The 11,211-nt window shown below is 40.8% G+C and overlaps 1 protein-coding gene across 1 annotated transcript; it reads right to left on the minus strand.

The window, feature by feature from the left end:
* Positions 1 to 6,801: 6,801 nt before the first annotated feature.
* Positions 6,802 to 11,211, minus strand: TLR2 (toll like receptor 2). Its single transcript, XM_086611590.1, has 2 exons — positions 11,186 to 11,211; positions 6,802 to 9,164 (listed from the first exon to the last, which is right to left on the minus strand). The coding sequence occupies exon 2, from the start codon at positions 9,154 to 9,156 to the stop codon at positions 6,802 to 6,804; it is 2,355 nt and encodes a 784-aa protein (XP_086467716.1). The 5' UTR covers positions 9,157 to 9,164; positions 11,186 to 11,211.

Consider the following 11,211-nt stretch of genomic DNA (forward strand, 5'->3'; position numbering starts at 1 on the left):
ATTTTAAAGGTTGTTCTTTGTGCCCTGTTGCAGCAGAAATGACATCCTTTTTAACATTGAGAAGCTCCAGTTTTATGAGTATTTGGTAGTTAGGTTTCAGTCTTCCAAGACCTGCAACACGTACAATCTGAGAGAGATGACAAGAGATGTTAACATTTTTGCAGATTCTATTGGTTTGTGGGTTTTTTTTTGGAGATGGCAGCTTAAATACTGCTTGCTGCAATTTAGAAAAGATTTTATTCTGAGGAATTTGTATTCAGGAGGACAGTGGGTTCTTTCAGCTACAGAAACTTAACATTTCTTTGACTGGCATCTTACACCTTATTGAGCTTTGGTTGATCCTGTTGCTTCTGCAAAACAATGAAATATATCTAATTGCTCTGTATAGTAAGACTCTAAGCAAAGTCCCTTTTTATAAGGAAATGTGTCTGCTTGGCCTTCCTATAACAGAGCTGAGTAGCTGTGGCTCCAAAAGCGGTTCATAGCCTACTTTCAACAGTGCTTGCCATCAAGCATATTGATTCTTTAAGTATGAGGGCAGAGGGCATCCGCTGAAAAAAAAATAAAAAAAAGAAAGAAATTAAACCTGCAGTTTGAAGAAGGCAGGAGATAACTGGAGTAAAAAAATCTCATTGATATTTTATTCTGGCATTTTGGTCAAGAACAGACTCACCCAAGTATTCTTTTGTGGTTTTATGACAGAATCAAGTCTGATCACTCCATGGATTTTTGCTGTGACACTGCTTTTGTACAGACTGTATTATGAAATGATGGGAAGAGACTTTGCAGAGATTTGTTCAGATTACATGGCTTCCAACATTGGTGTAAGTGTGTGCTGGAGATCATCATCCTGAACACCACTTGCAAGGACTGGAAGTGAGCTCTTGAATCTCTTGTGTCCCTGGGTTCGTGAGAATAAGATCTACTGGGTACTCTTGCAGTAAACTAACCTCACTTTTCCTTGAGGAGAGCTGTTCTTGTGCCACAGACAAATTGTTGAACTCCCTTGTCAATCTTACAATTAGAATAGTCTTAATGAAGTAGTAGTCAGCGACATATACCAGGGTCTGATTTGGGGTTTCCAACAGGTGGGTCCCTATGTACAAGAAACTACACAATTTTCCTGATTGCCTTAGGAAGATAAGCTTCTTACTTCCCCAAAGTCTGTGAAAGACTCTTCCTGTCTTTTCCTTTTTATAGCGCTCATCTTCCCTTTCCAAATAAGGTGATTATCTCAGCACAATTCTCTTATGTCCCAGTTACTTAAAATCAAGCGGATGGTTGCTGATCAGCAATAAGATTTTAATTTCTTGGAAACTGTGCATCCTGGTACTAGTAAACTAAGACAACTGTAGCCATTTTTGTGCTGTCCTTATCTTCGATGGTACTTTCAATGTGTTTATGCATCCTTGACTTTAAGCAAATATGTTGTTGTTCTTTGGCTTCTTTTTTCCTGTAAACTTGATCTTGACAGTTTTACAACATCAGTGGCATACCAAAAATAAATTTGTCCAATGACATCTGCGGGTAGAAAATTTTTGTGGATATAAATGAGGAAGGGATCATTGAAAATACCTACCAGCTGTCCTGTAATCATGGGTATCCTTTCCATGTAATTATGGAACTGTTGTTTTCTCCTCTTTTATGCTGCATTAAAAAATAACAGCAGCAACAAATACCAAGCAAAAAAAAAAAAAAAAAAAACCAAAACCACATTCAGAAACAACATAGCACACAAGTAAAATAGAAGCATGAAATATATTTCAGTTCTGTGACACAAGTTGAGACCACGCAGCTTTCCAATAGACAAACCGATGCAAGAGTGGCTGTAACCCTACAGTTTCATGTCTAAATCCTCCTTCCAAGAACGTGGTGCACACCTCCAGGTGCCAGGTGTACCTGGCAGTGTATTAGGCCAGGCATGCTGACCCATTGCTAATTCAGGCTCCTGTGTACCTCAGCGGATTTCCTCCGGCTGTGCCTGGGGCTTTGTTTGCTGGGTAGCATTAAGGCAGGTGTGGAACCTTTCTCAAAAGATGGCACATACGTGCCCTACAGCCCAAAAGAAGACCCAGTGTCTCATGCTGGGAGGTACCAAACAACTCAGCATTTCTGCATTCCAGAAACGAAAACAAAAGGCATCACACACGTGCTGGAACACTGTTATTAATCTCCCCCTTCAGAAGTTCATAAAAGTATCCTGGCTTCTTGCGAGCTGGAAAGTATACCAGCCTGGATGTTCAGGACATTGGATTCAAGTTTAAAATAATTCCATATATTCTAAATATTTTAAGTCATTTGAAACTGATCTATTATAAACCAAGGCAGTATTCTTTAATCAGTCATTAAAATTGTCTGTTGATGATTTGATGAAGTTTGCAGATGTATGCGCTGGACCTTGTTTATATTTGAAATATTCCTTAACAACACACCTGATACCAGGTTTCATGAATTCTGCATCTGTGGTTGGTGCGTTGCTGGCAAGAACCAGACTTGCCCATACTGCCCTGAGAAAGCTGATTTGAAGAGGATGTTAAGCCTTAAACCCCTACCCTTTCCCTAAAAAGTGTGCTTTTAATTTGAATTTTCTAAATCGTAGCCTGATTACTTGCTAATTCTTGTTTTGATCTGCAGTGAAGGGATGAGATGGCTGCATTAAATAAACAGAAAACCAATTATTATTAAGGAACAATTATATTTAGGGAAGATGATAGTTCTGTTTGGCTTTATCTTATCTGAAGCTAGGAAAGCTAGGAAAGAAGAAAGAAGAACTTCCTCAAGAAGCTAGGAAAAGAAAAATGCATACATATTTTCCTTCTTGATTTAAAGACATCCGAAAACCATTTTTATAATGAGAGGAACATTTTAAAGAATGTAAATTGCAGTTTTAGAAAGACCATGCAGTGGCTTTTGCTCTTTAATGAAATAACCAAATTGAACTTTCAGAACAAGTGCTGCTCTTTCTCCCTTGTCTTAGTAGTTAGTAAACAATATTTTTCATTAGCAAATGAAATAATAGTTGAAGATCTGCTGCTGCATCCGTAGAAACCTGCTTAAGTGGAAGCAAAGCTTGGCTTACTTTTTTGAAGCCTATTTTAACCACATCTGAGAAGGATATTTAAATTTAACCTTACTTCTACAAAAAACGAAGTAAATTAGAAGAGCTGAAAAAAAAAAAAATTCAGAATTTTAACCCAATAGTTTTTCTTTGATTCGGGCTAAGAAAAAAAATCAAGATTTACTTATTGTTGCATTTTTCTCCAAGTTTCTTTAACAACAGATTATGTGAGAACGCACACGTATTGTACAGACAACTTTTGGACTGGCTCTGCTATCTGGTGGTGTGGCAATCAGTTGCTGTAGGCATCATCCAGGGCATTAATTACTCACTGGTCTAGAATAGGACTCAGATTATTAGTGAGAATGCAAAGTGTTGGATATTTTCGATAATATGCATATTCTGTACTTAATTTTGAAAGACTAGAGAAAGTAGCAGTTGGTTGAACTCTGGTGTGCTATTTTGCAGGATAGTGCCTCTTTTTGCTTACAGCAAGACTACAACATGTTATTAAAGCGTTTTTTAATTTTCTCTAAGAATTAAAAGAAATTGCTGTCTTTAATGGAAAGATCGTGCTAGAAAAAAAACAGGACTTGTTTTCTTATTATGAATATCCCTTAAAAAAAGGAAAAGAAAGTGCCAATATTTAAAGTTTGTCTCATTGTTAAATACGTTGGTAGTGGCTTCCAGTTGAAATTCTGACTACAGAAAGTTGTGCAGCAGATAAGGAGAATTTTAAGTCAGATAATGGCTTCGTACAAGCAAATTCTGAAACATCGCACTCAAATTCTTTCATCATTTGGTTAACGTAAGGTAATGTAAGGTTACCCCTAGCTTTTTTTTTCTCATCTCTTTCAAGAGCTGCTGTATTGTAACTCACACATCTTCCAATGCCCATTTACAAAAAACTCTGGTCACAGAAAGAGCTCTGACCACAGGAATGTTTATGGTATGCTTAGTAGTCAGATAGGCCTATATGAGGAGGTCCTATATTAAGTCTTCTGACTTACTGTCACCATGCTCAAAAGTCCCAGCTTCCAATAACCAGCTTCTCAAACACAGAAGGACAAAGTTATAATCCCTAACCTCCAATTCCATATGCTGCTAATGCTTTTTCAAAAAACAAACAAACAAACAAAAAAACCCCAGAACAACAAACAGTAAAACAGATCAAAATGGATGCCTAAGCCTTGCTAGCTAGCAGCTGGATGCTTGACATCTATACTGCTCCGGCCACACTGTGAGGAACTGAAACGCAGCATGTTTATTCAAGAACAGGCAGTTCTGCTTAGAAGTCACAGAAGCCGGTCTTAAAAGGTAATTAGCCTAGCTGAAGTAGCTTTTAAACTCAGATGAAATATGGTCAGTATTTTAAGAAACTTTGCATTGTCATTAGAAATCAGAAATATAGATTAGCTTAACTTACACATTAATGTATATAAAAATAGAGCAGACAATGCATTAAGCCATCTACAAATGAAGGTAAGGTTTAGATGCTAGAAATAGGAAATGATGGAATAAAAAAGCCCTGTAAATGAAGGAAAGAGCAAATCTGACATGTATAGAAAGAAGGTGGCTTTGTTTGCTTAGACAAAATAGCAAAAATACTTCGCATAATGCGTTATGCCTGTGTTCATACATACAAAAATGCACATAAATAAATCTTTCTCTTTGCTTTACACTGTCAGAGTTGCCTGATTGTAGGTGTAATGGAAGAATGTTTGTCCTCAGCCTTCCCAATGGCTAGCAAAGGACAGGGGGACTTCTGCTCCCACTGACACATTGGGTCTATGGAAAAGAACCTCCTAAAAGCAGTAACACAAGAGGTAATGAGCTGTGAGGGGAGATATCCAATGTACCAAATCAACTACAAACATTGAGGTGTTTGAACAGAGATTTTGTATGTGTTAGATGCCCAAGACCAAAACACAACAATAAAAACACTAACTTGGACATGATCTAATCACAGACACAGAAAAATGGTGTAGGTATTTCCATGTGAAGGCTTTTAAGATCTGTTTCTATACATGCCTGGAAATGTCCTACGCTGCCTAAGCCCTGAACTCATCCAGAAATCAGTTGTCCCTCTGACCTACCAGATTCAAGCTGTTAGGGTTCATCTGAAATTTCCTGTGGCTGCAAGTTAGGTGTCACCTAAGATACCTCTTTCTTTATAAATCATCTCTGAAGGAAGAGCCTGGTGCCAGTGCCTCCCACTTATTCCACTTTTTCAGCAATTAGAGGCTTTATTCCAGCAATATTCTCTAGAAACCATGGCCTCAGCTGACAGCAAACACAATATTTGAGGTGGGATGCTCACCACTTGCTATGGGTTTGGGGACTACATTTACAAAGAGCAGAAAGGTAGGAAACATCCTTTTCATGCCTGTGCTAAGGCTGCTGATCAGAGAGGAGTATGGTGTTGTATTGAAAGACTGTACATACATTAGTGTTTCCCACATTCTAGCTGGGGGTGGCTTAAACTCCATTTAAGCAAGTCAGAAGAGAATTCGGACCCTGCTCTGAAGCATCTATTTTCATACATGGTACAGTGAAACTAGACAGAAATCATCCACAGGTGTCTTTCACTAAGAAAGCTGTCTGCCGTAGAACATACATGGTATAACAGCCAGCATCGCAGTTTGAAAGGGCATTTTTGCATGAAGACTTGCAGTCACAATCCTCAGGCGATGTGGACATTTAACTTACAGTGAGATTGTGAAATAGTGCTGAGAATCAGTCCTTACACCCACTAACTAGGAGAGCTAGGACAAAAATCCGTGCTGAATAAACTATTTTTATTGTATTTGATTAGAAGTGGTTTATACAAAAAAAATGCAGAAAAACTGGGCTCAGCAAGCTCTCTCCTAAAGCTTTTGCAAAGATAAAGATACATAAACTACATAGCTGTATACCTAAACAACTTTTCATCATTAAATATTTCAATGAAAGAGCTTTTGCTACAACTGTTGATTAACGTGTGTAGACAATTGCTGTGGTTTAACCCCGGAAGGCAGCTCAGCACTGTACAGTTGTTTACTCACTCCTCCCTGCAGTGGGACCAGGGAGAGAATCTGAAGGGTAAAAGTGAGAAAAACAGTGGTTTGAGATAAAGACAGTTCAATAGGTAAAGCAAAAGCTGCACGCAAGCAAAGCAAAATGAATTAATTCGCTACTTCCCGTCAGCAGGCGGATGTTTAGCCGTTTCAATGAAAGCAAAGCTCCATCATGTGTAACAGTTACTTGGGAAGACAAACACCATCCAAACATCCTCCCTTCATCTTTCTTTCCCCCAACTTTAATTGCTGAGCATGATGTTACGTTGTATGGGACATTTCTTTGGCCAGCTGGGATCAGCTGTCCCAGCAGTGTCCCATCCCAAATTATCATGCACCCCCAGCATACTTACTGGTAGCACAGTGAGAGAAATAGAGAAGTCCTTGATGGTCTGCAAGCACTGTTCAGCAATAACTATAACATCTCTGGGTTATCAACGCTGTTTTGGTCACAAATCCAAACCACAGCACCATAGGAGCAACTACGAAGAAAATAACCTCTATTCCAGCCCAAACCAGTACAGTTCACGACCTCGGCTACAAAGAGAAAATAATCTCACAGCAAGTAATAGAATTTACAGTAGCTCAGCTCTCTGTTCTCAAGATACACACAGGTGATGGGATGAATATTCAAGGGAAACAAATCCAGAGTGCATTTGCTACGTATTGAATCTTTAATGTCCCTGTCTAGGATTTTAGAGCTACTTTCAAATTAAACCAAAACATCTCCTGCTGCTCTTCATCAGGAGGCCACTCCAGGTAGGTCTTTGTGTTCATGATCTTCCGCAGCTTGCAGAACCTCTTGGGAATCGCTTCGCTCTGGATGGGCTCCAGGAGGACGAGAATCGCTGCGTCGTTGTTCTCGTCAAAGAGGCGGAAGTGCGAGAAGTCCAGCTCGTATTTGCACCACTCGCTCTGCACAAAGTGCTCGGACAGCACAAAGAGCGTTTTGTGGCTCTTCTCCATGGAGTCGATGATGTTGTCCACAATCCACTTCCCCGGCACAAAGTCCCGCTTGTGGAGGCAGAGCCGAAACGGGGGGCAGGCCTGCTCCAGCTCCCGCACCATTATGTTTTCCACCCAGTCGGAGTCATTCTCGCTGTAGGAGACGAAAGCGTCGTAGCAGATGTCCTTTGCGGGGGCTCGCCTGGGCTTCCGCTTGGCTTGGAGCCATGCCCAGGTCATTCTCAGGTACCAGATCGCGTGGTACTTGTAGCCGATGGCCACGAGGACGAGGATGAACAAGAACACCAGGGCACAGACCAACGACACCATGAGGGACGTGTGGCACTCCATCAGGGAGAGGTGCACAGCACCAACCTGCTGCCCTCTCACTGCCAGGGGAGAATCACAGATGTATTCGTCCGGCCACCCCACCAGCACCTGGGCTATCCCAGCCTGGTGGTGGATGAAGGAGAGGAATTCACAGGAGCAGATGAAGTTGTTGTCGCTGGCATCCAGCAGCTCCATTTTCTTGAAGGACTCCAACTCTTCCCTGGAGAAACTGTTGAGCTTGTTTCTTCTGATTGACATGGCCATCAAGTTAGGAACAGGTGTGGCACCAGGCAAGGTCTTCAGCTGATTTTTTTCAAGGTACAGCTCTTTGAGAAAAGGGAGTTGCAGTCCAAACTCCCTCAGGTTGTTAGCGCTAACGTCCAAAACTTCCAGCGTCGGGGGAATGCAGGTTGTTACTTTAGGAATTTGAGTGCTGGAGAGGTTTAAGTATTTCAGGGTTTTGGGCCATTCACATGCATCTGGAATCTCACCAAACTTATTTTGGCTAATGTCAAGATTAATCAGTTCGGGTAGACGATTTACAGAATTTGCTGTCTGTTTCAGAGATTTCAGAGAGTTTTGACTTAGATTTAAAGTTTGCAATGAAGGCCAAGCACCTTCACAGATTGTCTCGTCTAAGCGATTATTTACAAGCAAATTATCATTGAAGTCCAGATACAGAAGTGATGAAAAATGTTTTGCAAGTTTGCATGCTACCATAAAAACTTTAGAGCTTGCAATGGTGAGTCTTTTAAGTTTGTTTATTTGTGTCTCCATACCATTCAGGTCAAAAAACAAGTGAAAATTCCGAATCATTATATTTATTACTGATACTGTTTCAACAGAACTTGGCGCACTGGTGTCAGTTTTACTAATATTCCATTCTCCTTTCCCCTCAAGCACACAATTGATTGCCTCTATCTCTCGCAAAGACGTGATTTCCTTCAGTAATACTATTGTTCGGGTAATATCTTGATCTGTGAACACAGCATCTTTAAATGTAAGTTTTCGTATTCTAAAAGGAAGTGTAGAGTTCTCCACCAAGCTTTTTTTTTCAACCCGCAATATGATTTCTCTTACTTCTAACCAAATGACAGAGTGCACAAGGTCCCTCACAATTGCTGAGAATGCAGAAATATTTCTTAGGTTTATAATCATGTGATCTATCTTCTTAATTGGTTTCAGACTTCCTGGCTCGTACCGACTGAGATTGCCACCGTCAATCCACAACTTGTCGAGAACCGCAATGCCCTCAAAGTCTCCTTGCCTTATCGTGGAGACCCACGGGTTGCCCAGGTGGAGAGAGCTCAGGTTCCTCAGCTTAGAAAAGAGAGAGCTTTCCCCCAGATCTCTGTAGGAGTTCCCTTGAAGGTGGAGATGCTGGAGTGAGAAAAGGTGCCCAAACCATGCAGGGGACAAGTGAGCCAAGCTGTTATTTGATAAGTCCAAGAGCTCCAGTTTCCCAAGGGAGCGAAATGAGTCCTCATCTATTGAGCTGATTTCGTTGGACTGCAGCAGCAGAGCTCTCAGGTTCACAGACTGCTGCAGATCCTGGGATCGGACGTGCTTTATCCTGTTGTGGGCCAGGTTTAACACCGTGATTTTGCCCGTGAGCCCTGAGGGAATAAAGTTCAAGCCCATGGAAGAGCAGTTGCAAAGCTGAGTGGCATCACATGAAGGACAAGCCTGCTTCAGTGCTTGCTCTTCAGAGAGGTTTGCAGCTAAGACCAGGTAGATGGCCCATGCTCGCCAGGTGTCTATAGTCATTATTTTGCCTAAAATATGAAACATAGTCAGAGCAAATATAAGATGAAGAGTCAGTTTTGAAGAAGCTACATTTTGGATATAGCTAAAACATAACTCTTACTGTTCTGTAGAAGGTATTACAAATATATTTGGTTTTGACACTGTTCAGAGATGAAACAATAGTCAAAATAAGGTGCATTGTACATAAACATTCCAAAATCATTTGATAAACGCCAATCATATTAAGTTTACTCTTTTTTTCCCTGTATCTTCTAGTTTTGGAATGAGGACTATCAAATCAATTAACAGTACATAAATCTTTTGCAGATTCAGCTAAACATCTGAATAATCGCAACATTATTACTAATCTGATCCTTCTCCTGTTTAGGAAATAATCCCCATATATCCCCCCTCAGTCCCACCTTAGTTCTTTTTCTTCTGAATCTGTGAATATTGTTTCGTATAGTCATTTTTTACTATAGGGAGTCTCTTGTATGTGTTTCGAATCCTAGTTACATCAAGAAGAGTCGATGTCTTGCAGGAGGTAGCAACGTTCACATTTAATACTCATTTCAAGCATATGTCTAATCTCAGTTCTGACAACAGGGAGAAGAGAGTTGCATGTGTTTCAGTCCCTTTCCTCATTTTATCTGCCTTTGGCTATTCTGATTGTAAATGCACTAGGAGCAGGGAAATCAATATTTGCCTGGATGTCTGTGAAGGCCATCATTATCATGTTGCAATCAGGCCAATATTCGTTAACGAAACTTAAGCTGGGAAAATCAACCATTGTCACCTACTGACTCTTAGCTCTTGCTTTTTACTGCCACATCCTTCTCCTCTGCCAGTGGCTTTTTCCACTTTGGGTCTCTGTGGCTGAGAGAAGTTCAGGTCCAGCCATGAGGAAGAGCCAGGGACTTTCGGAGCCTCCCGCAAATCAGTTGGTTGGGCTAGGTCAGCTTTTTCCAGCCCTCAGCCTGTTCCTCATCTTCTGGACTGAAATGATTCAAGACAAGCCACGCAGCTGTGGATCCTGTGTCACTTCTCTTTCCTCTCACAGTTGTGCCTTTCATAGTACTGATTTGACATGGCTTGTTGCGTTACAGAGCTTGCTGCAATATCCAGCCCATCCTTACTCCCAACAAAGTGACTTTAGTTCTTCTGTCTCTCTGAGGAGTTGGAAAAAATTCTTGAAGCCTGTAAAGGCTGTTTTCCCTTCAAAACTCTTATTACATGTTGAATTATAACCCTTTTTTTTTTTGGTTTATGCTTTCTTGGAAAGGATCAAAGAGCACTTTTAAAGCACAACTTTCCCCAGTGTGTCACAAAACCCCTGGGAGGTAGGTATCTTACTGACAGTGAAAAGAGTGAGCCAACCCAAAGAGGCCAATGAACAGGTTTCCAAAGATCTTCACGGGCTCTGTATCAGGTTACTTGGGTTAGCTTGTCTCACTGAGAAGTACTTTCTCCTTCAGTCATCCCACTGAGACTGGGCAAAAGATCTATTGTACTTGGAATTCATACTGTGATTTGTTTTACAATAGTTGACCCATGCAGACAAGTTCATACAGACAAGTCCTATCCTTCTACCTGCATTGCTTTTAGCCAGAGGCTTAAAATTATTCAAAAGTGGCAGAATTACCTGAGATTGTTTCAATGTGTGGGGAGAGAAGGAAAAGTTGTGGACAATTTTTTCAATCATTCCATTTCTTCCCACCTGAAGGACTATAAACATTTTGACCTCTTGCATTATTTTCCTTTAATCTCTATCTCTCTCTGATGTAGAGCTTTGAATCTTGAAGGACACAGTCCTCTCCTGTCTTTAGATGTCCACAGCTGAGCTGGTCATCCATCACAGTCTCCAAAGTCAATGGAGAGAAATAACTTCTAGAGGCAATTCACATCATGTCTCTTGGACACCTACATTAAGATGTGATGACTCCTAAAGAAATGACCCCATCGACTTAAAATGGAACATCACAGTTTAGATATCTAGATATCTGGCCATGTGAATCCCATCCAAAGAATTGCCATCTGTAGTCACACTCACCTGCTGTCCGGCTGAGGCTCTTTCGC

Source organism: Tauraco erythrolophus, chromosome 5 (genome assembly GCF_009769465.1).
Source record: "Tauraco erythrolophus isolate bTauEry1 chromosome 5, bTauEry1.pri, whole genome shotgun sequence".
Classification (NCBI taxonomy): Eukaryota; Metazoa; Chordata; class Aves; order Musophagiformes; family Musophagidae; genus Tauraco; species Tauraco erythrolophus.

Coding starts and splice junctions, on each gene's coding strand:
- TLR2 (XM_086611590.1), bottom strand. CDS start 9,156: ATGACTATAGACACCTGGCGAGCATGGGCCATCTACCTGGTCTTAGCT.